At 39.0% G+C, this 27873-nt stretch overlaps 2 protein-coding genes and 1 long non-coding RNA gene across 3 annotated transcripts in view; 2 read left to right on the top strand and 1 right to left on the bottom strand.

Moving 5' to 3' along the window:
- The window catches only part of LOC127854717 (uncharacterized), a 150782-nt gene that overhangs the window by 82751 nt on the left and 40158 nt on the right, over positions 1-27873 (bottom strand). The window contains exons 13-20 of the mRNA XM_052389775.1: positions 19612-19758; positions 14472-14617; positions 13184-13363; positions 11400-11539; positions 9928-10075; positions 8844-9033; positions 7941-8108; positions 99-270 (exon numbers count right to left, since the gene is read on the bottom strand). Of these exons, the coding sequence (XP_052245735.1) occupies positions 99-270; positions 7941-8108; positions 8844-9033; positions 9928-10075; positions 11400-11539; positions 13184-13363; positions 14472-14617; positions 19612-19758 (1291 nt within the window). The remainder of the gene's footprint in view (positions 1-98; positions 271-7940; positions 8109-8843; positions 9034-9927; positions 10076-11399; positions 11540-13183; positions 13364-14471; positions 14618-19611; positions 19759-27873) is intronic.
- Positions 21933-23652, top strand: LOC127855362 (uncharacterized). The gene is made up of 3 exons (XR_008037500.1): positions 21933-22042; positions 22684-23309; positions 23495-23652. It is a non-coding gene; the product is annotated as an uncharacterized LOC127855362 (long non-coding RNA).
- On the top strand, positions 24205-27759 carry LOC127855361 (uncharacterized). Its single transcript, XM_052390861.1, has 4 exons — positions 24205-24587; positions 24942-25106; positions 25321-25411; positions 25626-27759. Exons 1-4 carry the CDS (start codon positions 24435-24437, stop codon positions 26219-26221), a joined length of 1005 nt encoding a protein of 334 aa, XP_052246821.1. The 5' UTR covers positions 24205-24434; the 3' UTR covers positions 26222-27759.

Raw genomic sequence — 27873 nt, forward strand, 5'->3', positions numbered from 1 at the left:
TGAGCTAAAAACAATAAAACAATATCAGTAGACAAAACCACCATGAAATTTGATGCAGACAAATATGTATGAATTTGATGTAAAGAGGTGCTACTTACCCTGTTGTATATATCCACCCTGGCTATGGAAGTATGCTCCCGGCTCAGTGATGTAGCCTTGGGCCATCTCATTACAGCAGGGAACCACGCCTGGAGAGAAGGAAGGCAACCCAATGTCTTCATTGCCAACCTTGATGTTCGCGATACAGCCAACAAAATTAGTGCTCATGCCCTGTAAAAAAGTAACAGTAAATGTAAACTAGAGCTATCTCAAAATGTCATAAAGGCCCGAGTTAAAATATATTGTTTCTCCAGCCGCAACCCATCCTAAACTAGACCTGTCAATTGTGTGTCTAAAATGACCTTAGCACGCGGAAATGCAGAAGAAATAGGCAGTTCAGTTTTAAAAACTGGTTTCAATTCAACATGAAAATTCATAAGGGCTATTTCTATAAAATTATTATTAAAGCAAAAGTTAAGACTCTTGAGCCATCATTTAGATTCCTCTACCTATGAACTATTAAGTTGATGTTTTGTTTACTCTCCAAGACATTTCCCATTCCAGATTTAAAAGTAATAAATTTATAAAGGTTAATAATTCTCAAAATAAGGAGCAAGAATTCCAGTTCCGGTGCTATGTGCATCCCATTAGTTAGATCTACCTACACAGTACACTGTACCTCTAAACTTTCAATATCTGATTTCTTATAGTTGTCAAGACAAGATCACTACAAAATTAAAATTAAAGAATAAAAAAGGGAAATACATGTATTTCTTAAAATATGGAAGCAAGAAATATATCTTTTCTGCAATGCAAATCTCCATAATGAGATCTAGCTATCTAATAAGTTCAAGTTGTACCTCTTCTGCTTTTTGAGATATGCTTCAAACAAAATTTAAGTAAACAAGAGATGTATTTGTAAGAAACACAATGCCCCCTTCTGCGCTGCTTTGAAGCCATATATTTGACCTTTGACCTTGAAGGATGACCTTGACCTTTCACCACTCAAAACAAATTTTTCTAGTAAAATTCATTTTAATTAGTAATTACTTATATGATATCATATGCTTACTTATTCCGATAGGATCGTAATTTATCCGGAATTTTTCGTCCGAGGAATCCCACACTTTTCAGAAACCCGTCAGGTAGGACAGAGCGGTCACATAGTGCCGTGTAGCCGCACAACCAAAACGGAACATTACCCAGAATCCACTCTTATTCCGATAAAAAATATGAAATATTAGACGAAGAGCGGGGTGGGAGGTGGGACTTACCGATATCAGGTAAGTAATTACTAATTAAAATGAATTTTACTAGAAACATTTGTTTTAATAGCTTAATTACGTTACCTGATATCATATGCTGAATTTGCAGCTGAGGCGGGAAGGTTCACGAAAATCTCCCCATCACAGCGGAACCCATATCTCGGGTTCTCAGCTAATCTTCATTATTACGGTATTACTTAATTCACGGATAAGCGTAATAAACCTATGCCGTAGAAGATACTACCGTTTGTGCAACCACAAGGGGGCCCAACAAATACAAGTTGTCCTGTTGGCACTCCAGAGAACGAAGATAAAAAGATGAAAAAGTAGTCTGATTCCTCCAGAAAGCAGCTTGAAGCACGTCAGAGAGTGGGGTATGATTAATATATGCCCACGAAACCGACATTGCTCGTAATTCATGCGGTCTAATTTTAAAAAGGGATGAGTCCCTTGAAGAAAGAGAAGAGTAAGCCCTTTTTATAGTCGAGGCTACCCAACGGGAAATAGAAGCCGCAGACACATCGCCCCCCCCCCCTTTTAAGGGAATGAAAAGTCCCTTACGAGAACCTCGAATAGACTTAACTCTACTGAGATAGAACTTCAAAGACCTGACAGGGCAGAGGAGTCTATCTTCATCTTCATTACCACAAGTTCTAGAAAGACTTGGGACCTTGAAGGGTTTAGAAGCCATAGAGGGGAGTTGATTTTTATCAAGGAATCCTGGCTGACACAACAAGGTGACAGAGCCATCGGAGGAATCAAAACGAAGATGGCTATCTTCGATAGAAAGAGCATGAATTTCACTTCTACGTTTGGATGAAGCCATGGTTAGAAGGAAAACGGTCTTCCAGGTTAGGAACTGTAAAGAAGCCTGATTAAGGGGTTCATAGGGAGCTTTAATAAGCGATCCAAGAACACAAGCCAAATCCCGTTTGGGGGTAAGAGAACGAGACACAGGACGTTTAAGTTCCATGGCTCGGATCAGTTCGGAAATGGCTGGGTCAGCACAGACTTGTGATGACTTACAAAAAGCCAAGGTATGCGAAAGCACAGATCTGTATCCTTTGATGGAGCTAAGAGAAAGTTTCTTATCATCAAAGAGATAGATTAGAAAATCCGCTATGCGTCTAGCAGAGGGATTGAGGGGATCAATTTTCCCTCGAACACACCAATTAGAGAAGAGTTTCCAGCCAGCATCATAGACTGCTCTGGTGGACTTTCTCCTTGCAGAGGCAACGAGTGTTGAAGCCCTGACAGAAAAGCGTTTCTTCTGCAGGGATTGCCTGATAACGGCCAGACGTGTAAGTGGAACATGTCTGGATCCATGTGAAGTCTGCCTCTCTGAGATAGGAGATCTGACCTGTGCGGGAGTTCCCTGGGAAATTCGCACAGGAGACCGAGAAGGTCGTTGAACCAGGATCTCCTGGGCCACCAAGGGGCTATCAGGAGGATCCGGCAAGAGCTTACCCTGACTTTCCCTAAGATTTGGGGAATTAGAATGGGTGGGGGATAAGCGTAAGCGTCCAGTTGATCCCAATCGAACGAAAGCGCGTCTACCGCCCACGCTGCTGGTTCGTACACTGGACTCACATACAGAGGAAGTCTCTGGTTGTCTCTGGTCGCAAACAGGTTGACCAGTGGATAACCGAATGTGAGGAATATCTGATTGGCCACTTCCTGATGAAGTGTCCACTCGGATGGAAGTAACTGGTGTTTGCGAGACAAACCGTCCGCCAGGGCGTTGAGACAACCTGGTATGTGTTTGGACAAGAGAGAGACGTTTAGGCTCTTGCAAAGAACAAGTAATTTCATTGTTTCCAGATACAGGGAGTGAGAGTGTGTCCCGCCCTGTTTCTGGATGTAAGCCAAGACTGATGTGTTGTCTGTCGATACCATCACACAGGAGTCCCGAAGATGTGATTGGAATTGAGAAACAGCTAGAAAGACTGCTCGCATTTCGAGATTGTTTATGTGCAGGAGAGACTCCTGAGGAGACCACAATCCTGATAATGTCAGGCTGCGTGGTTCAAGGTGAGCGCCCCAACCTTCCATGCTCGCATCCGTTATGAGATGTTAAGACGGTTGCGGGGGAAGAAGCGGTACTCCTGCCAACAGGGTCTCCTCGTCTAGCCACCATTGAAGGTGGGGGACTAAGGACGGGAGGATGGGAATCTGTGTAAGCAGATTGTCTGGAGACCATTTCCATCGAGCTGACATAGTGCTGAAGAGGACGTAGGAAGAGACGTCCCAACTGCACGAAGTCTGCTACAGAGCTCAGGATACCGTTGAGTGAGAGGAAATCTTGAGCTGTGATATGAGATTGGGACAGCACCCATCTGACCTTCAAAAGGAGGTCTGATATACGTTGCGGTGAGACCCTGACCCGATTGATGTGGGTCAGAAAATTCATTCCCACGAATATGAAATCCTGAGAGGGAATGAGGTCTGACTTGGCTACATTGAGAAGGAGTCCTAAAGAGAGGAGCTCCTTCCAAGAGAACTCTAGGTGTAGCAGAAGCAGTTGACGATCGAGCTGGTGTAAGAGCAAATCGTCGAAATACTGAAGCAGTTGAACCCCGTGTAATCGGAGGTGTGCGCTCACTTCGGCCATGAGTTTGGTGAAAACTCGTGGAGCCGTGGCCAATCCAAAGGGCATCGCCCGAAACTGGTAGACCTGGCCTCGAAAGGAGAAGCGCTGGTACTTCCGGTAGTTGGGATGGATAGGAACATGGAAGTATGCATCTTCCAGGTCCAAGGAAACCCCCCATTGCATGGGTTTGATGGAGCGCCGAATGAAGGCAGGAGTCTCCATCTTGAAAGTAGGTTTGACTAGAAACGTGTTGAACACTTTTAAGTCTATGACTGGTCTCCAGGAGCCGCTTTTCTTTTGAACAAGGAAAAGGCGACTGTAAAATCCTGGAGAACAAGGGTCGTGAACCCTTTCTACCGCCTGTTTTTCCAGAAGTCCGAGAATGGAGTCTGGAAGTTGTGGATGCGGAGATACCAGATCTATTGGGACGCGAGAGAGTGGGGGCCTTTTTTCGAATTGAATAGTGAGGCCTTGTGTGACAAGAGAATGAACCCACGCGTCCGAAGTTATTTGGAGCCATCGATTTGCGAAGTGCATAAGTCTGGCCCCGACTGGTACCTCCGGCATCAGAGGTTGTGGCGGTAGAAAGGGGTATGACCTAGGGCTGACCTTTAGGAGGTCCACCCTTGCCGGAAGAAGGATTAAATGACTTCTTGTCCGCATTGGGTTTGCCCTTACTCCAATTTTGTTTTACAGAAGGCTTCCGATAGGAAGTTGTTCTGTTCTGAAAAGGAGGCCTATTTGTGGGCTGACGTGGAGCAGACGGACGCTTAGTAGGGAAACTGTCCCTTTTAGCGTTCTTGGCCGGTGGGGCTCCTAGGGGCTTAGAAGCAGGGCGCTTAAAAACCACAGGGCGCTGGCCAGAGTTGCTCCTAGCTAAGGAGGCATGTATCTGATCTTCACGATCAGCAGTAAGTGCCGACTGTATCCTCCCTCCGAAAAGAGACTCTGCTGTTAGTGGAGCAGTTCGAAGGGAGTTTACGCCTGTTTCCAAAAGGAAATTATTGGGCAAGGAAGAGAGGATGAGGTCTCTCCGAAGCCTTAACATCTCAGACATAGAAGACGCAGCATTGTGAGATAAGCACTGCGTAGTACGTGAAAGATGTATCAACAAGGCCCGGAGCTCCTCTGGGATTGAATCAGAGAGCTCCCAAACCAAGTCTAAGGCTGTGGCTGCCATGAGATCTAGCTGGTTAGCCAGACCTATGGAACGGCGTTCTCTCAGCTCCAAATTTTCCAACAGGGAAAGAGGGACTGATGTATGGGTAGATGATGAAGGCATTGTAAGTGACAGCTTACTAATGTCAGCATCAGGAACCGGAAGTTTGGAAAGGTCCAAACCGGTAGCAGGGTCGGGTACCGGGGCCTTATAACTTTTCCCGCCGTCCATCTGTTTAGGCTCCGTCAGCTCCTTAGGGGCTTTCCATGGAGATGGCGAAGGCTTATTGGCTGGTTCAAGTGACTGGAAAACAGCCATTGTGGAAGAGCCAATAGGAAGGTGTAGATCCACTCGGGAAGTAGCCTTACTTATCCTGCCGGGCTCTCGTCTGCATGCTACCTGTTCTGTAACGGTAACTGCAGATCCTGTGAGAGACAAGGAAGGGCGGGGGAAGAAGTCTTCATCTAAGGTATTGAACATAAGTTCGTATACCTGATTGATGGAGGCCAAATAATAAAGTTCGGCCTCATTAGACTCCGAACCCGCCTCAATCGAACCATCTGCGGGAGCATTGGATTGATTGAAACCGGTGGATATAGGAGAAGGAATAATAGATTCATACGCTTCTATCATGAGAGAATCGTTTTCTGGCACCATCAAAGATATAGCTGGTGAGTTAGGTCTCTCAGAGATCAAGTCAGCAGACTCACTTTGAATACTAGAGGTCGCTGGTAAAGGATCAGTCGAAAAAGGGACAAAGATTCCCGGCGACTGTTGGATCCACAAAGTATTGGGATTTGATGGTGAAGCGGCAGCCCGGGGTATACTTCTATGCAATGTGGAAGAGACCCGTGGGGCTGAAAACGCAGCCGAAGTGGTTAGATTAACCCCTGTACCTTGAGCCTGATATGTATGCAAACTAGTGTTTGAATACAAATTATGCTCAGTGGTTGTAGGAACGGCTGAAGTGTGTGTTGAGGCCAAAATAGAGGCCGACACACGTGGAAGGGTGTCAATAGATTCCTCAGAGAAGGATCAACTAGGGGACCTAGGAGTCCGAGAGCGCCTAATAGAGGAAGGTCTATGTCCCTTATCCCTGCGACGCCGAGACACTGTTCGGCGGCGCTGGGAATGATGTTTCCTGATCGAACGTCTCCCCGAGCGCTGGCGTGATCGCTCTTTACGAGGCAATCTACGCCGAGAAACACTCGGTGAGCGTGAACGACGTCCCCTCCAGTAATGATGAGGGCTATTTGAAGTAGACGATGAGTCATACGACGACTAGCCCGAGGTGGAGGAGTAGTCGGAAACATCAGACACTACACGTTTACGTCTGTGACTTACAGTAGAAACGCGGCTGCGTCTACCTTTGTGGAGTACTGACAAGGTAGTGTCAACATCTACGGTGACCAGAACGGTCTGTGGCACAGACCGAAACCCGGTGACCGGATCGGTCATTATATGACCGGTGACCGGACCGGTCAATGACCGGTGACCGGTTTACCGGTGACCGGACCGGTCACAGCATGACCGGTGACCGGACCGGTCAATGACCGGTGACCGGTTGACCGGACCGGTCTGTGACCGGTTGACCGGTCATAGCATGACCGGTGACCGGACCGGTCATAGCATGACCGGTGACCGGACCGGTCAATGTTGACTGGTGACCGGTGAAGTCTCCGGACCGGTCAACTGGTCATTCCCGATGAACGGACCGGGCAAATTTTGTCCGGTGTCGTCACGGGGTAGGGACCGATGCCTGGCAGCTACTGGTGGCATATGGTCAAGATCGTGTGGTGAAAAGTCCCGACACACGGAACTTTTCCTACGTTGATCTGATGCCGAGTCATTCAAATGGTCATTCCCGATGAACGGACCGGGCAAATTTTGTCCGGTGTCGTCACGGGGTAGGGACCGATGCCTGGCAGCTACTGGTGGAGTATGGTCAAGATCGTGTGGTGAAAAGTCCCGACACACGGAACTTTCCCTACTTTGATCTGAACTATTCTTGTTGCGTCCATGACTCTTGAAGGGTCGACGCTTGATGGCCCAGGTATCTGCAGACCAATGCTCACAGAAAGGGCAGCAGTTATCCTGGGTACATCCTGCACAGGACAGGCAGCTACCATGGTTGTCCCATGCTGCCCTTATGTGTCCACATGAGCCACGTGTTTGAGGCATACTTTGCCTTTAACAAACAAACAAATACACAAAACGATACAGAAATACACGGATATATATACGGTGAATGTTTTAACGCAATACAAAAACTTCTCTATTCTGTTAAACAGAAGAATCCAGTGAAACAGAAGCAACAATTAAGTTTATAACAAAATGTCGGCCTTTGTATATCGCCATCCGGAATAAGAGTGAATTCTGGGTAATGTCCCGTTTTGGTTGTGCGGCTACACAGCACTATGTGACCGCTCTGTCCTACCTGACGGGTTTCTGAAAAGTGTGGGATTCCTCGGGCGAAAAATTCCGGATAAATTATGATCCTATCGGAATAAGTAAGCATATGATATCAGGTAACGTAATTAAGCTATTAAAATGTGCAGCTCCATGAGATATGCATGCCAAATATCAAGTTGCTATCTTCAATATTGCAATGTTAAAGTTTTCAGAAGGACCAACAGACTGACCGACAGTTCAAACCTATATGCCACCCTTCAGGGGCATAAAAATCAACAAAGGGCAAAAACTCTTAAAAGAGTAGCGGTTCTCGTGCCACGCACATCCCCTTGATGAGATCTACAACTGAAGTTTCAAGTTGATACCTCTAATAGTTTTTGAGATATGGTCCGGTCAAAATGTCTTTAATAAAAAGGGGAGAGGGGGCTTAACTCTTCATAATGCTTTTTTAATGAATTAGAACACTGCAACATACCGCAAGATTTGCAATTCCTTTGCCATTGAGTTCAGTGACATTGACACCTCCATAGTAATATGGCGCCCTCACATTGACAGAACGATGTCGACCTGCCGATTTTGTGATTCCCACCTGCTCCTCATCAACAATCAACACTCCTTCGTTGAGGTTCCTGCCCGCTGAGACCTGGAAAACAAGCAAATTCGTTGAATTGATATCCCCCGCCAATATGCTTCTGGACACAATTGTTATATTTGACACTCAAAAAAGCATTTTTTCAAGATACAAAGGGCCATAACTCCATTATTAACAGATGGTGTACAGTGCCATTTGGCGTGCATCATCCTCTTATCCATCATCCTCTTATCCATATATATACTCATACTAAGTTTCAATGAAATCCGCCAAAGCACTTCCAAGATATGGCTCCAGACGGACGGACGGAAAGACGGAAGGACGGAAAGACAGACGGACGGACAACGCCAAAACAATATCCCTCCGCCTATGGCGGGGAATGACAATGGTTGAGTTATATGAGAAGCGTTTTGAGAAAACTGACTTGATGCATTCGCTTCAAGTGTCATTCCAGATTTCCTGTGCAATCTGCTTTCATGGAGTTTTTCATTTAAAAGCAGTCTCTTTTGATGCAAGTAAAGGATTTCAGATTTCATTCCCAGCCTATTCACAGAAGTTGTTTTGAAATTGATCAGGAAATAAAATGCACATCCATTCAACCCCAATACCGCATTCAAATGTTGTCAGTTACTTCCACAAGCATTTGCACATATTGCTAATAATCCAGCTTCCCCATCAACAGAGTGTGTAAGCTCTTGATGCAATCTAGCTTAAATAAATAGGAGTAAATGAAACTACAATGTTCAAGCTACAAAATACAAAAATACTTCTGAACCATATACTTACAGAATGCCATTTTCCATCATTGTAAGTTTTAGCTGTCCTTATTAAACCAATGCCTGTTCCGCAGTCAAAGGTGTATCGGATAGTTCCATTTATCATTATCAGTGACATGTGATCAACATGTTTACTGTCAGCAAAGTAGAATATAACCCCATCTGCTTCTGTGGTTCTAAAGTCGAGACTGAAAACTGATCTGCAAACAAACAGGAATAAGTATGTTTAATGATACAATCTTAATGTCAATTGGCAAGCTATTTTTAGCCATGATCTGCAACATGATAAAGGCATAATGCAACAGGCATTTTTGGTTGAAATTACCATTATATTATTTACACAACTGGATATGAGGGTTTGACAGTGCATAAGAATTTTTTAACAAATAACCACTAAAACAACATGTACATGCCATCTGGCAATGACCAGATTCATTTCTTCATACTGAACTTCATGTTCGCTTTTTTTAGTAGCCTTTTAGTTTCTAGAAGTTTGTTCTCGATGTGCAAACATCATTTATCCATATCACAAAAGTTAACCAGTAGAAATAAACTTTCCTGAAGTAAAAAATTATTACTCTTAGTACAAACAAGAGATGTGTTTGTCAGAAACACAATGCCCCCTATTGCGCCGCTTTGAAGCCATATATTTGACCTTTGACCTTGAAGGTTGACCTTGACCTTGACCTTTCACCACTCAAAATGTGCAGCTCCATGCGATACACATGCATGCAAAATATCAAGTTGCTACCTTCAATAATGCAAAAGTTATTGCAAAACTTTAACCAAGGTTAAAGTTTGGGGACACAAACAATGAATGACAGACAGACAGGCCAAAAACAATATACCCCCGAACTTTCAATTCGGGGGCATAAAAAGCTGCAAATAGCACTTGCCAAAAACTGATACAATCTCAGATTTTGGCCATTTCCGAATAAAAATTCCCAATTTTTTTTCTCTCTTTCCTGATATATTTCATGTAAATTGCCATTGTCAAAGTTTGTTTTTACAAATTGATTTTATTTTCTTTATGTTTCTAAACAATTTATCCCTACAAAATACCAAAATTAGTAAACAAATTTCTGTCAACCTACTTGATTCTGATGTTTGTTGGCAGTTGTGCAAACTCAAGCCGGCTGACTGCGTATGCTCCAAAGTAGTATCCACGTTGGTTCGCAGCTGGGAGCTCCTGGGGCTTGACTTGATCCAGTGCACATCGGCCAGGAGGCATTGTGGGTAGGGCTGACAGGGGAATGCATTGAAGTATATATAATTATATAAACAGTTTTCTGAGAAAATTATGCTTAATGGATGTATGTAAAGTGTAAAGCTAGGCTCATAAATATACACTGACTTGAATAAAAAACTCATTCAACAGTTACATCAGTAAGTTCCGAGTAAATATCTTATAACGCTTTAATCGTATAGTTTGGATTAAATAGTTATGTCAAATATCGTTTCCATGTTATGAATGTAGTAGACAATAGGTTATAATTCAAAGAACACTATTATTTAAAAATGTACAATCAAACAGGATCTTATGAAAAGTTTTATTTGAAGTAAAATGGGCCGTGCTCTGTGAAAAAGGGGTTTAAGTAGTTCCAATATACAAACTTCCCGTACATTTCCAAACAAGGGACAAAATTGTCACAAAACCAGGTTTTCATTGTGAAAAAAAATCTGATAAAGGGAGACAACTCAAACTGAACTTTTGAAATGAACAAACAAAATTAACCCCCTTTGTAAGTTTGTTTCAAAATAAATCTATTTTTAGTCGTGGCGACCTTGACATTGGAGATATTGACGTGATTCTTTCGTGCGACACACCGTACCATGATGGTGAACAAATGTGCCAAATGATTTTAAAATCTCATAATGAATGACATAGTTATAGCCCAGACAAGCTCATTTATGGCTATTTTTTACCTTTGAACTCAAAGTGTGACCTTGACCTTGGATATATTGACGTAATTTTTTCGCGCATCACACCGTCTAATGATGGTTAACAAATGTGCCAAATGATTTTAAAATCTCACAATGAACGACAAAGTTATGGCCCGGACAAGCTTGTTCCGCCCGCCCGCCAGCCCGCCAGCCCGCCAGCCAGCCAGCCAGCCAGCCAGCCAGCCAGCCAGCCAGCCCGCCCGCATTCGCCAATCTAATAACCAGTTTTTTCCTTCGGAAAACCTGGTTAACAAAATGGCAAACGTTTGTGTTTAAGAAATTCTAAAAACACATTTATTGTCAAAAAAGGCTGCCGTGTTTTGTTGGATTATCAATAGTTGTAAAAGTGCATGGTAATGATACTTCAAACATTGAACAAGATAGTTGTATCACAGAATTTTACTCATGTTTTTTTCAAAGTGGTCTTTTTTTAATTTAAAGACCATTTTATTAAGAGACCACTTTTGAGTACTCCTTTTTGTGGTCTCTTAAGTCAAGATTGACTGTTTACATAAAAATAAACAGTTGAAACATTATTTCTTTTCCGATCTTTTTTGGAAGGAAGGCATCTGAAAAAGGTTAAGTTGACAACACCAGAACACAGAATGTCAAACTATCCTACTTGTAGGAGTTGTAACCAGTACGGGGTGAGGGGTAGGCAGGGGGTCCCTGTCATATGGCCCCTCAGGGTCAGGTATAGGGCATCCGGCCAGCGCTATGTTGCGCCTCCTTGGGGGCTGCAGCACTGCAAAGTTGAGGAACCTGGAAAGGATAGGAAGACTATTATGATAAAACCGATTTAAAACAAATAATCACTAGAGCTTTTTCACAGATGTGACGTATACCCCCACGTGCCGCATTGACACAGACTATTTTGCATGCTGTCTTCACAAAACAAGAGAATCAAATTTATGGCAATTTTTTAAATTATAATGCCATTATCATTTATGGCCATTTCGACCTTTGAACTCTTGAATTCTTTCGCATGACATGCCGTCCAAATGTATGGCCATTTTTAACTTTTGAACTCCAAGTGTGACCTAGACCTTGGAGTTATCGACAAAATTCTTTCACATGACACATCGTCCAATGATTGTGAACAAATGTACCAGGTATTTTTAAAATATCACAATAAATGATATAGTTATGGCACGGACAAGATCATTTATGGCCATTTTTGACGTTTGAACTCACAGTGTGACCTTGACATTGCAGATATTGACGTTATTATTTCGCGCGACACACCGTCCAATAATGGTGAACAAATGTGCCAAATGATTTTAAAATCTCAAAATGAACAACATAGTTATGGCCCGGACAAGCTCATTTATGATCATTTTTGATCTTTGAACTCTAAGTGTGACCTTGACCTTAGAGTTGTTGACGTAATTCTTTCGCGCGACACACCGTCCAATGATGGTGAACAAATATGCCAAATGATTTTAAAATCTCACAATGAACGACATAGTTATGGCCCGGACAAGCTCATTTATGGCCATATTTGATCTTTGAACCCAAAGTGTGACCTTGACCTTGGAGATATCGACGTAATTATTTCGCGCGACACACCGTCCAATGATGGTGAACAAATGTGCCAATTGATTTTAAAATCTCTAGATGAACGACATAGTTATTGCCCAGAAAAGCTCATTTAAGGCTATTTTTAATCTTTGAACTCAAAGTGTGACCTTGACCTTCGAGATATCAACGTAATTCTTTCGCGCGACACATCGTCCCATAATGGTTAACAAATTTGCCAAATGATTTTAATTTCTCACAATAAATGATAAAGTTATGGCCCGGACAAGCATTTGACCCTTGAACTCCAAGTGTGACCTTGACCTTGGAAATATCGATGTAATTTTTTTGCGCGACACACCGTCCCATGATGATGAACAAATTAACCAAGTTATTTTAAAATCTAACGATAAATGACATTATAAGTTATGGTCGGGACAAACTTTCGGTTTAAAACACACTAAGTGACCCCCTGACCTAGTTTTTGACCCAGCATGACCCATATTCAAACTTGACCTATACATTTTGAAGATACAACTTGTGACCAAGTTTGGTGAAGATCGGATGAAATTTCGAGACAGACGGACAGACCGACAAAGTGTCTCCTATATAGCCCCCATTACCAATGGTAATGGGGGTATAACAAATTATCCCTGATATCACCATAAAATAAACAATTACAAATTATCCCTGATATTGCCATTAACAAATAATTATACATTATCCCTGATATCAATTACCATGAAACAAATAATCACACATTATTCCTCTAATTACTTACCATAAAACAAATTATTACACATTATCCATGAAATCACTTACCAAACAGTCACACAAATTCAAAATAAAACAGGACACTTTTTAATAAATTTAAATATCAATTCTTACTCTCCGTTGATTGTGACATCTGCAATACATCCTCCAAACTGCTCTGTGGCATCAGCAAGGTTGGCCGGTATGTTCACATCTGCATTTCCAAAGTACAGAGGGGTGGTGGTTACCAGGGTAGCTTTCTGACCTTGGCCCGTTGTTCTCACAATCTCATAGTCATCTATGTTGATTTCCAATCTATAGTGATACAGAAATGATAATTTCATGTTGGCAATACTCATCCTTGAAAAACTTCACATATTGTTCAAAATTTTAATGTAGTTTTTTTAAGGCTTCAATTTAATAGAGAGAAATAATAAAAGTTACATTGTAATGCATTGTAAAAACAAGACGTGTTCACAGGGCACCAATGTCCCCAGATTCTTCATGTATCTAGAAGCGTCGTTTGTGCTACAAACGAGCTATTATGGCCAAATTTACTATTAACCTCCAAAAGCGACCATGAACTTAATAACGTGGTAATTAGGCAAGAGAAACACTTGAAACTCAGTCAACTAATTAAAATCATATTTCTTACGTTTCTTTAAAATTGAATTTATTAATTTAAAAGTTGCAGCCTACACAAATTGTTTTATAGCCAAATGCAACCTATGGCATCAAAAAGAGACCTTGACCTCTGAGGTAGGAGATAGATTATACAAAAGAAATGCTGTCCCCTCATAGTGATAATAATTTAGTTATTTTGAAAAAGCATGATTAATGACCAGTTGTATTATGGCTAAATTATAACTTTGATCTTAAAGTATGACCTTTGGAGACGAGTGTTAAACGCAACATTTTGTCTTATTATTGATTATATTTGTAGCAAGTTACTTCACAATCCATCAATATTGGTAAAGTTATGGCTGAGACAGGAATTTGTAAGCTATATAAAATGCTCAAATGCGGGACCTAGACCTTTTTGCTGCAGGGAGATGGGTTCTACATGTGACACGTAATCTTTTCTTGGTCAGACAGACCGACATGCATACGTAGAAAAGGACATTGTGACTGCTATGTGCCACCTTCTTCCAAAGAAGGCATACAAAAAGCCAAATGCAAATCATCAATACAGTAAAAAATATCACAGTGAGTTTTTAGTTCAATAAATATTAACACATATGAGAGCGATGTTAATTGAGACCAATAGAAATATTTACTATGCCATAATACTACGCTTAAACACAAAGATTAGGCGCCAGAAAGTCCCTGCAAATTTCCATCACTGTTGTGGACATTTTGAAATTCATTATCGGAAACAAAATAAAATAAAAAGCACAGTGATTAAGTTTGTCTATGTACATACAGTGTGCCCTTCTTCATGACAGATATGTAATGCCAGCGGCCGTCATTGTAAGTGTTCACACGGCTCATCAGGCTCAGTTTCTCTCCCCCAGGGTCACTGATCACTGATATCTTGCCGTCCACCAGTGACACGGAGAATCCAGCAGACTGAAAGTAATGCAATTTCAACAAAATTGTAATATTCTTCAAAAATATGCCAACCATAATACCCATCGACGGTGCTCTGTGAAAAGGGGGTTAAATGCATGTGCGTAAAGTGTCATCCGAGATAAGCCAGTGCGGTCCACACAGATTAATCAGGGACAACACTTTCCCCTTTTATTGTATTTTTTGTTTAATGAAATAAGTCTCTTCTTAGCAAAAATCCAGTTTAGGCTGAAAATGTCGTCCCCAATTACCCTAGGTGTGGACTGCACAGGCTAATCTGGGACAACACTTAACGCACATGAATTAAACTCCCTTTTCACAGAGCACGGCCCAAAATATAAAAATTACTATATTATTATTCACTAACTTTGGCCTCATAACTTCAAATCTTTACAAGTTCCCATTTAGTCTTAATCTTAAATGGAAAACAAGAGGGCCTGAAAGGCCCAAAGTCGCTCACCTGAGATTCAAAGGAACTGACCTGTTCTGTGCAGCCCAAGATGTCATTAGAACAAAATGTTCTTACCAACTTTCATGACTAGTGAACACCCTGGCAGCCGTGTTTTTCAACAGACAAGAACCATTTTCATACACATCCAAGATATGATTTAAACAAATATACTGACAAAGTTTCATGAAGATTCACAAGTCCATATAAGGAACAAGATGTGTTTGTGAAACACAATGTCCCCCTATATGATGTTTGACCTTGAAGGATGACCTTGACCTTGACCCTTCACCAAAATGTGCAGCTCCACGAGATACACATGCATGTCAAATATAAAATTGCTAGCTTCAATATTGCAGAAGTCACATTACATGAGCAATTTTGACCCATATATTTGACCTAGAATGATGACCTTCACCTTGACCTTTCACCACTCAAAATGTGCAGCTCCATGAGATACACATGCATGCCAAATATCAAGTTGCTATCTTCAATATTGCAAAAGAATTCATAAAATAAGCGATTTGGCCCACATATATTTGACCTCTGACCTTGAAGAATGACCTTGACCTTGACCTTTCACCACTCAAAATGTGCAGCTCCATAAGTTACACATGCAAGCCAAATATCAAGTTGCTATCTTTAATATTACAAAAGTATTCATAAAATAAGCGATTTGGGCCACATATATTTGACCTCTGACCTTGAAGGATGACCTTGACCTTTCACCACTCAAAATGTGCAGCTCCATGAGATACACATGCATGCCAAATATCAAGTTGCTGTCTTCAATATTGCAAAATTATTCATAAAATGAGTGATTTTGGCCACATATATTTGACCTCTGACCTTGAAGGATGACCTTGACCTTGACCTTTCACCACTCAAAATGTGCAGCTCCATGAGATACACATGCATGCCAAATATCAAGTTGCTATATTCAATATAGCAAAAGTTATTGCAAAATGTTAAAGTTGGCGCAAACCAACCAACAAACCAACCAACAGACCAACCAACAGACAGGGCAAAAACAATATGTAGTGCGGGACATAAAAATGCCCTGCCCACTGGTGGCCATGTTTTTCAAGCAACTGGAACCAATTTCGAACGTGTCCAAAATATCATTGGAACAAATTTTCTGACAAAGTTTCATGATGATTGTACCATAAATATGGCTTCTAGAGTGTTAACAAGGTTTAACTATAGCTAAATAAGGAAAAATGCCACGCCCCCTTGGCGGCCATGTTTTTCCAACAACCGGAACTATTTTCAAACTCATCCAAGATATCATTGGGACAAATCATCTGACCAAGTTTCATGATGATCAGACAATAAATGTGGCCTCTAGAGTGTTAACAAGGTTTTACTAAAGCATGATATATAGCGATATTAGGAAAAATACCCCGCCCCCTGGTGGCCATGTTTTTTAAGCAACCAAAACCATTTTCGAACTCATACAAGATATCATTAGGACAAATCATGTTTTTCAACCAACCAGCATCATTTTTGAACTCGTCCACGATATTATTGGGATGAATCTTCTGACCAAGTTTCATGAAGATCGGACAATAAATGTGGCCTCTATAGTGTGAACAAGATTTTACTATAGCCATATATAGCCATATAAGGACAAGAGGGCCTGAAAGGCCCAAAGTCGCAGACATGAGATAACAAGATATTATTGGAACAAATCTTCTGACCAATTTTTATGAAGATCGGAAAATAAATGTGGCCTCTGGAGTGTTAACAAGGTTTTACTATAGCCATATAAGGAAAAATACCCCGCCCCTTGGAAGCCATTTTTTTCAAGCAAACATAATTATTTTCGAACTCGTCCAAGATATCATTGAGACCAATCTTCTGACCAAATTTCATGATGATTGGACAATAAATGTGGCCTCTAGAGTGTTAACAAGGTTTTACAATAGCCACATAAGGAAAATTGCCCCACCCCTGGTGGCCATGTTTTTAAAGCAACCAAATCCATTTTAGAACTCATTCAAGATATCATTGGGACAAATCTTCTGACCAAGTTTCATGATGATCGGAAAATAAATGTTACCTCTAGAGTGTTAACAAGGTTTTACTATAGCCATATAAGGAAAATAGCACCGCCCCCGTGGTGGCCATGTTTTTCAACCAACCGGCATCATTTTTGAACTTGTCAAAGATATAATTGGGATTTCATGCGAGTTTCATGAAGATCGGACTATATAAATGTGGCCTCTAGAGTGTTAACAAGATATTACTATAGCCTAATATAGCCATATAAGGAAAAATGCCCCGCCCCTTGGCAGCCATGTTTTTCAAATCATTTTCGAATTCATGCAAGATATCATTACGACAAATATTCTGACCATATTTCATCAAGATTGGACAATAAATGTGGCCTCTAGAGTGTTAACAAGGTTTAACTATAGCCATATAAGGAAAAATGCCCTGCCCCCTGGAGGCCATGTTTTTCAACCAACCGGCATCATTTTCGAACTCATCCAAGATATTATTGGGATGAATCTTCTGACCAAGTTTCATGAAGATTGGACTATAAATGTGGCCTCTAGAGTGTTAACAAGATTTTACTATAGCCATAAAAGGAAAAATGCCCGCCCCATGGCGGCCATGTTTTTCAAGCAAAGGTTACCATTTTTTAACTCATCCAAGATATCATTGGGACAAATCTTCTGAGCAAGTTTCATGAAGATCGGAAAATAAATGTGGCCTCTAGAGTGTTAACAAGGTTTTACTATAGCCATATAAGGAAAAATGCCCCGCCCCCTGGCGGCCATGTTTTTCAACCAACCGGCATCATTTTTGAACTCGTCCAAAGACATTATTGGGATGAATCTTCTGACCAAGTTTCATGAAGATTGGACAATAAATGTGGCCTCTAGAGTGTTAACAAGATTTTACTATAGCCATATATAGCCATATAAGGAAAAATGCCCCGCCCCTTGGCAGCCATGTTTTTCAAGCAAAGGTTACCATTTTTTAATTCATCCAAGATATCATTGGGACAAATCTTCTGAGCAAGTTTCATGACAATCGGAAAATAAATGTAGCCTCTAGAGTGTTAACAAGGTTTTACTATAGCCATATAAGGAAAAATGCCCCGCCCCCTGGCGGCCATGTTTTTCAATCAACCAGCATCATTTTCACACTCGTCCAAGATATTATTGGGATGAATCTTCTGACCATGTCTCATGAAGATCAGACAATAAATGTGGCCTCTAGAGCGTTAACAAGATTTTACTATAGCCATATACGGAAAAATGCCCCTCCCCTTGGCAGCCATGTTTTTCAAGCAAACGTTACCATTTTCGAACTCATCCAAGATATCATTGAGACCAATCTTCTGACCAAATTTCATGAAGATTGGACAATAAATGTGGCCTCTAGAGAGTTAACAAGGCAAATGTTGACGCCGCACAACACACGACGCACAACGCACCACGGACGACGGACAAAAAGCGATCACAAAAGCTCACCATGAGCATGTTTTGCTCAGGTGAGCTAAAAAATGCCCCGCCCCTTGGCAGCCATGTATTTCAAGCAAACGTAACTATTTTCGAACTCATCCAAGATATCATTGAGAACAATCTTCTGACCAAATTTCATGAAGATCAGACAATAAATGTGGCCTCTAGAGTGTTCACAAGGTTTTACTATAGCCATATATAGCAATATAAGGAAAAATGCCCCGCCCCTTGGCAGCCATGTTTTTCAAGCAAATGTTACCATTTTCGAACTCGTCCAAGATATCATTGAGACCAATCTTCTGACCAAATTTCATGAAGATTGGACAATAAATGTGGCCTATAGAGTGTTAACAAGGTTTTACTATAGCCATATAAGAAAAACTGCCCCGCCCCCTGGCGGCCATGTTTTCTCACCGATCAGGACCATTTTCAAACTCGTCCGAGATATCAATGAACCAATGTTTTGACCAAGTTTAATGATGATTGGGCAAAAATTGTGACTTCTAGAGTGTTCACAAGGTTTCTCTATAGCCATATAAGGAATACTGCCCCGCCCCCTGGCGGCCATGTTTTTCAACGGACCGGAACCATTTTTGAACTCAACCAACATATCATTTAGACAAACATTTTGACAAAGTTACATGAAGATTGGGCATCAAATGTGACTTCTACAGTGTTCACAAGGTTTTTCTTTTTTTTGACCTAGTTTTTGACCCAGCATGACCCAGTTTCGTACTCAGTCGAGGTATCAATGGGACAAATGTTCTGACCAAATTTCATGAAGATCAGACAAAAAATGTGGCCTCTAGAGTGTTCACAAGGCAAAATGTTGACGACAGATGACGGAAAAAAGGCGATTACAAAAGCTCACCATGAGCACGTTGTGCTCAGGTGAGCTAACAAAGATAATGAGCTTTTCCGTACATATATAATGTCCAAAGCAGTTGATTTTGTCAATTTGTAAATCTGAGATCATGTGTAATATTGAGAACTATTTTAGTCACAACGGAAAAAAGACCTTTGTAAAATCTAACATTATGCTTTTAATTACTAACCACAGACATAAATACCTGGTCATTGTTGGCAACAAACAGCAGAAGAGCCTTGTTCTGTGTTGTCTTCATCTTGAAGGTGATATCAAAATTCCTGCCAATGCTGTCTATTGGGTTGGCAATATAAGAGAGTTTCTTGACATCATAGGTGGCTATCCTTGAAATCTGTGAACATGTTAAACTGATTATAAAATATATTTGACTCGATACTTTGTCTCATTACAATATCTACCTCTCTTAGTAATGGTATCTTTGTTTGATATTATATACATTTGACCTTGAGGAGTCAGCTAGACTTAAAGTCCTACACGCCACAAGCTGCCTGCACATGGTGAACATTGGTGGCAAGTTATTTGAAAGTGCATGATTATTGATGAAATTTCTTCTGGACAAGCGGTTTTAAGCTCAAATTTGACTTTGACCTTTGGCCTCTAAGTGATTCTTTAACCTTTGAGCTAGGATGATGCTATTTCCAAATAATAAACATTTGTTGCACATTATTTTAAAATTGCAAGATGAATTATGACATAACTGTCTCTTTGCAATGTTTAAAATATTTGATGAGCTGTTCCCACATGGTAAACATTAATTATGCAAAAATTACTTTCAAAGTTAAGTTTTGCTATGAAACAGCTTGTTTGACTGTAACTTCATCTGTCATTGTTGAACATTTAAATAATTTTTTACCTTACGGTGTAACCTTGCCCTGTGAAAAATTCCAAATACAGTGTTAAGTATAAGTGGGATTCACAAGTCTCCAATACACAGTTGTAAACTGGGGGTAGAAGTTAAAATGTCAAGACATTGTTAAGGGGGGATGGAATATATAATGTTGTAAGTCTCTGAGAATTAGGGATAGGGGATTGTCAAATAAAAACGCACTTTTTACCAAAACACACATTTAGCGCACTTAAAAATGCGTTGTGTGTTTTTTGTTGATATGTGCGTTTTCAGTGTTCAAAAGTGCATTTAAGTGCGCTTTTTGTGCGTTTTTTCTTGTCAAGTGCATTATTTTAGTGAAAAAGTGCGTTTTTTGTGTGTTTTCTTCATCTGTAAGTGCGCTTTTGAGTGTATATGTGAGCAAAATGTGTGTTTTTTATCTAAGAAGTGCGTCTTTTATTTAGGAAGTGCGTTTTTTGTGTGTTTTCTTCATCTGTAAGTGCGCTTTTGAGTGTAGATGTGAGCAAAATGTGTGTTTTTTATCTAAGAAGTGCGTCTTTTATTTTAGAAGTGTGTCTTTTATCTAAGAAGTGTGTTTTAAGGTTTACAGATGTGGGTTTTTTCTCACAAAAGTGCGTTTTTTTATTTTGATGTGCGTCTTTTTCAAGCATAAGTTAGTCTTTTATTTCATAAGTGCGTTTTTATCATATGATCTGTTTAAACGGATGTATCTAAAAAGACACATGTTTAACACACTTCTTAAAAAGTGCGTCTTTAACAACCGTTTAGCAAATGTTGTACAGAAATTGAACAAGAAACAAAATTGTTGCAGGCTCTAACAATTTATTTACATCAAATGAATAAGCATAGACATATATCTCAGTAACCTGTAATAATATAAGGGACAGTTCATAATTACTGGTTGTCCATATTAACCTGTTTAATGTTTACATACTTTATAATACAATTTCAATGCATACCCTATTGCTTACGTTTTAATCTCAAACATTTCTAAAAATTTCCACCTAAATCAGACTGTGGGTAACTAATTAAAAATATTGAAAGTGACAAAAGTATTATGTGGGCTTGATAGTATCAATTATATTTCCTCAACATAAAGGACAAGGGACATTAAGGGGTGTTATTTGCCTGAAAAATATTGATATTTGTAAAAGTTAATTATTGCATCCATTAAAGATCACATTTTGAAGAATACGACGTGCGCTTTACGTTTTCATAGTTATTGCATCGTACATCGCATAGATGACGTCACATTGAACGTTTCAAACACGCGCGTTTCTTCGAATAACGCGAATTTCGAGCATTTTTTAATGTTTATCACTATTTTATGACAACAGCGCACACGTTAACCAACTTGATTCTTTAAAAAAATGCAATACATTTTCGTTATGTGTTCGTCGATATCTTTTTATTTTTGGTTAACGAGTGCGCTGTATGTGAAAAATACATGTATTTTCTTCTAAATCGAAATTTGATTGAACAGTTAATAATTTATCACCATGAACGGTTGTTTCCATGCAATATCGCGGAAGCAATCAAGTTGCTTTTTTAACATCTTATAAACTTAGAAAAAGGTATTGTTCCGTATAATTCACGGGAGACCACTCCATTAACTTATTTAGGCCTATGGGAAGTAATCTTATCAAGCGAGCGGGATAAATCTACATGGAAGATACAGTGTCTGCTTCGCATCATTTTAGCTGAGCAGTAAAAGTAATTTAAACAAAATATGTGAGGTTAAGTTTCATCACCATATATCAACAGACAGGTATGTTGTAGAAAACATGTTTTCAGTCAGTTATATAATATAAGTCACGAAAATCATTCTTGTATTTAGCTACAAAGATGAATTCACACGAACACCAAAAAGTATTAAGAAACATACCTTTCTATGATTATCCGTAATCCATAGTTGTCCAACTTAAAAGTCCATCAAATAAATTGCTACTTGTTTAAATGTTGAAGTAAATTAACTGGTCACAATAATTCCATCTTATTTACACAGATACAAAATTGAGACCAGCGTTTTAGGAATGTAAAGACTACAGTAGCTTTAAAATTCAGTTTATTTTTCATCCAGTTGCATTATTAAATAGCCTAATAAAAATGCTTTTAATTTAAATTCCATCAAATTTGTTATACAACATTAATGAAGCTTATTCTATATTGTTGTAAAATTTAAAAAAAATATGACGAAAACCGACAGGTTAAATTACGTCACTTCAACTCGATATTTGTTCTCAGTATTGATGACGATGTTTTTATTACGTCATCGAGTTAATTATGCGTGAACAGTTCAGGGGCTCGAATTCTGCTACGATCGTAACTGTTATACTTTTTATGTGGTATTTTATTTTAAGAATTTTATGTCGACTTATAAACAAATACTTTCATTTATTTTTAATTTAGGGTGTCTAAATCTTATGCGTGTGCTATATGCACCAAACGTGTGGGCCCAAAAGAAAGAAGGAAATTAAAAACAGATGGCAATAAACAACTTATAAAGTACTTGAGAAAGCATATGCTATTGACAGACGAAGTTACAGACAAAGACGTAGTTCATAACTCTTGCCGTCTTAAGTATACAGCAGAATCGGCGGCGGCAAGATTAAGTGCATCCCCAAAGAAAAATCTACAACATGGACCGTCTGACAAGAAATCGCCGTTACAATTAAACATTAAATCAGCTGGGTTCAGCCATACTATATGTCCTATATGTAACAGGAAGGGCGCTCGGTCCGAAGGGTTTGTAACCATACCGGGCGAGGCGATAATGCAACTGTTCATCAACAAAAACATTTTGTTGAAGAAGAATTCGCGATGTTGTCACACTCACATGAGTGGGGGCAAGTTTACACCAGAGACCCTTTCTGCTGATATTCAAGGAAAAATTAGGTCCACAACATACATGGAGCCTGAACAGATAAGCAGTTTAATTAACTCGCTACGGCAAAGTGCGACACAACGTCAAAAATCTTGCATCGATTTTGACGACCCATCCACAATGACGGATGCTGATTATTGGAATCTTACCGGTACACATCCTAATTTGAATTGCATAATCACGCTGATGAGGAATGATAGATCTACTGTCCTTCTCTTATATACATGTATACACACAGGTCATGAATATTTTTAATAATTTAAATAATTGTTTTATGAGTTTATGTAATCAATGCTATTATATAGTGTTAATAACATATTTGAATATATATATCAGGGTTGACGAAAGACCAATTCTCAACTCTTATCGGTGATGTAGACGACATACGGACAACAAAGACCAGGTCCATTAGAACATGCATCGCAGTGCTCCTAGTAAAACTAAGAACTAGTTTAGGGAATGCGCTGCTCAGCACTTTGTTCAACATGACAATTACGCAGGTATTATGTGGTTCGGATAATATAACCTATTTAAATACCAAGGCGACTGTGATATGATTTACCAAATGTATCCATAGATTTAATGTTGATACTGGTAAACTTAATTTCCATTATTAGATCTCTCATTCACAATATATCGTGGAGAAAAAGTAACTTTTCAGTCTTTTTAGACGATGAATATGATGGTTAACATTCATCAGTTTTCAACATTTTCTTAATGCAATTATGTATGTAATAGCATTCATAATTGAAATATTGCTTACTATAACTGAAAATGAAAATCGTTCTATTTATTTTAACAGGATATATTTCAAGAGGGAAAAAATCTTTAAAGCAGTTTACATTTTCTTAATGCAATTATGTATGTAATAGCATTCATAATTGAAATATTGCTTACTATAACTGAAAATGAAAATCGTTCTATTTATTTTAACAGGATATATTTCAAGAGGGAAAAAATCTTTAAAGCAGTTTACAAAAAAGCAACACTCTTATGGAAATTAAAAGAAAGTGGGATTTATAAATAATAAGTTTATATTACAGATTCGGCGTGCGTTGAAATCGTCAAGAAAATCTTTGATGAAATCGTTCGTGCCAAAGAATATGGGATTTAAACATGTTTCCAGAGAGGAGATAAGAACGACCCATACACGACCTCTAGCGCAAGAATTGTTCGCTGCATCTGACCAAAATAAATCAATAATTGTTTTAGATGGAACATATATATATATATACAAAAAAGTTCAAACTTTTCTTTCGCACGTCGGTCGTACTCCATGCACAAGCACCGGCCACTTGTCAAACCAATGATTGTTGTGTCCACCACTGGCTACATAATATCTATTTTGGGACCGTACTTGGCGGATGGCAAAAACTCAGATGCAAATATACTGAAACACATCATCAATCAAAATACTGAGGATTTTAAGGTTTGGTTACATTCAAACATGTTATATAACATTAAAAAATTATAAAACAAAACAAAATGTAGGAAACCAACTTGATGATGATGATGATGATATCATGATCATGGTGATGATTATGATCATGAGCATGATTTTGTTGATGATGTCGATAAGGTCGATTATAATTCGCATGATGATGATAATGATGACGATGATAATATTGAATACGATGATGGTGGTGGTATTCATTATTATGATGTAGATGATGATAATGGGGATAATGATGATGATAATGGATGAGTATGATAATCATACTAATACAAATTATAGTCAATACGAAAATATGAGTACATTCATGCCGTAAACAAAACGTTTCAGAGCTGGATTCAGGAAGGTGATGTGGTCGTAGTTGACAGAGGTTTTCGAGATGCGTGGACTGTTCTCGAAGAACTTGGTGTAACTATGCAGATGCCATCTTTTATGCGAAAGGGGTCTACACAGCACACAAGCGAAGAGTCTAACAAGTCGAGACTTGTGACGAAGGTAAATCTCCGCGCTCATGTACTTGATTTATGATTAGATCTCAATGTAAATGTAATATATTGAGATGTATTTATACCTTTTTGTGAATAATTATATACTGTTTTCAAACTGACTCGCTTAACCGATAATTCGCCAATCATTCGATTATTTAAAAGCCCGGTTAAAAGAACTATCGTTTCAACGGTCTAAGTGTATAAGTGTATTGTTTATACAGATACGATGGGTTGTCGAGTCAACCAATGGCAGACTCAAGACATGGACATATTTAGCTAGGACAATGCCAAACACCCAAGTGCCATTTATTGGTAATTTTTTTTATGTAACATTCATAATCATTTCACAAAATAGATAACACATACTTGCGTTAAAACGTACATGGAGTAAACAGAGTGAAACCGTCACGTTATTTACACTTAATACAATCCTACACATATTTATTAACATTATTTAAAATGTCCTAACAATAATGTGTATATTTATGTAATGAGATTCCTGTTATACATATGATATTTATTTAAGGTGACTATGTGCGAATAGTTGGAGCAATCTGCAACCGCTTCAGACCGGCTCTAAGTAGCGAGGACTCCGATCAAGACAAAATAGTTGCAGAGAGAATGTTGTATTTGTCAGGGCAGAACAACGATTTACAACAATTCATCTCTGACAACGACATACAAAAAATAACCAAGGCATCGTGGAAACCGATGGACGAACTAGACATTAACTGTCCAATAATGACCGAGGATGAGCTTAGATGTCTAATCTTTGGTGTATACACAGTTAAGCTAGCGGCTTCTTATACACAAGAGCACATGTCAAGTGACGGAATATACTCAATTCACGGTTATGTGCACAATAGGAGTTTGCTATGCTTGAAGTTCCAAAGTCGACATGTGTCCCGAAAGCAATACCGGTCTTACATACGTTTTAAGGAGGGGTCAGTCGACACATGGTTTTGCAACTGCCCAGTTGGAGCACGTGTAGTTGGAACATGTGCGCACGTTACAAGTGCGCTGTGGTACCTTTGTTTCAGGCGACACCAAACTGATCAACTGTCAGATGGTCCGAGAAATTGGGCTGCAGACATTTCAGATGCTGCTAAAGTGTCATATTAAATACCCATGGGCGCCTTCATTTAAATCTGATTACGACAAAACAAGTCTTAAAAATGTGTGTTCATTTACATCTGATTACGACAAAACAAGTCTTAAAAATGTGTGTTCATTTACATCTGATAAAGACAAAACAAGTCTACAAAATGTGTGTTCATTTACATCTGATTAAGACAAAACAAGTCTATAAAATGTGTGCTGAATTATTTCTCTGAGAAAAAGGGGTTAAATGCATTAATAGGCGTCAAGTGTCGTCCAAGATTTCAAAGGGGCGCCGTAGAGGGCATTGTGTTTCTGACAAACACATCTCTTTTTTAAAGATGTGAATGTAAACCATATTACAATTTGCAACAGTGGAAATATTTTATACCGATTGTTGAAAGTCGTGTAACTGACATGTTTATAAAATTTTCTTGTTTTATTTTTTTGTTTATTTTGGTGAAAAATATCAATGGGCAGAATAATGTGTGGATGGCACAGATAGAAAAAAATGTCATTATTGGAAGAATGTGAACAATAAACAGATGAAAATCGTTAGTATAACACGATCGTATAAACATGAGCTTTATACTATCGCTATATTTAGATCAGATTTGGGTTTTTCCAAAAATTGGAGAATGTGATTTGTCAACTACGGAGAAACTAAAACGTCAAAAAATGCCATATTTGACAGTTATTAATGGAAAATTGTGAGGAAATAATAGGATAAATAGAATATTATGTTATTTTTGGATAAATATCAAGTTTATCATGCTCGGCACGAACTATGTTAGCGCTCAGCAAGCCTTGCACTACATCGGTTCTTAGCCTCGCATGATAAACTTGATATTTATCCAAAACTTACATAATATTATCTATATTTACAAGGTTACGCGATCAGGATGTGCATACGGAATATGTTATTACAATAGGTCATGATATAACACCGTATTTGTTGTTGTTTTATTAATATTTTCGTTGTTACTTATAAGAATGTTCTAGTTTTATTATGATGATGCGATTTAAAAAATGTTATAAACAATGTGTGATTATTTTGCGTAAAACATTTGGCGATATGAAGCAATAATAATATCATATGACATGTAATACGTTACTTTGATTTATGAAAATGAATTAAATCATTTATCACATTGTGGATCACCATAATTTTTATGCTGATTGAATAATAAGCGCGGCAATCGGCGTAGATACAATTCGTAGTTGTGACGTTGCCGTAAAAAGCAACGTTAAACGACGTCAAAATTGGGAAAAAGTGGGCATCTTTGTCTCGGGCTGGAGATAACGTCTTTTGAACCAATACATGCATTGAGGATATTTTGAAAAGATGACTCTCTGCACTTTATGTTGATAGTAGGTTGAAAATAATTTGGATAAAGGCAAAACACGACCCTTAACGTCCCTTGTCCTTAGTATTTGAACTTTCTTATACTGATATTTATACCCTAATACAATTAATGTCTACCACATTGACCATAAACATACATTTTAAAAGGCAATTAAAATAATATTTATGCTATTAATATTATTTGCTAAAACCATTCAGCATGTCATATTTAAATATTCACAATTAAATATAATGTGTTTAGGGTGCTGTGTATTATTCAATAAATATTTTGGTGTTGAAATGACTGCCTTATCAGTTTTTCTCAAATTAT

Source organism: Dreissena polymorpha, chromosome 13 (genome assembly GCF_020536995.1).
Source record: "Dreissena polymorpha isolate Duluth1 chromosome 13, UMN_Dpol_1.0, whole genome shotgun sequence".
In the NCBI taxonomy this organism is placed as follows: domain Eukaryota; kingdom Metazoa; phylum Mollusca; class Bivalvia; order Myida; family Dreissenidae; genus Dreissena; species Dreissena polymorpha.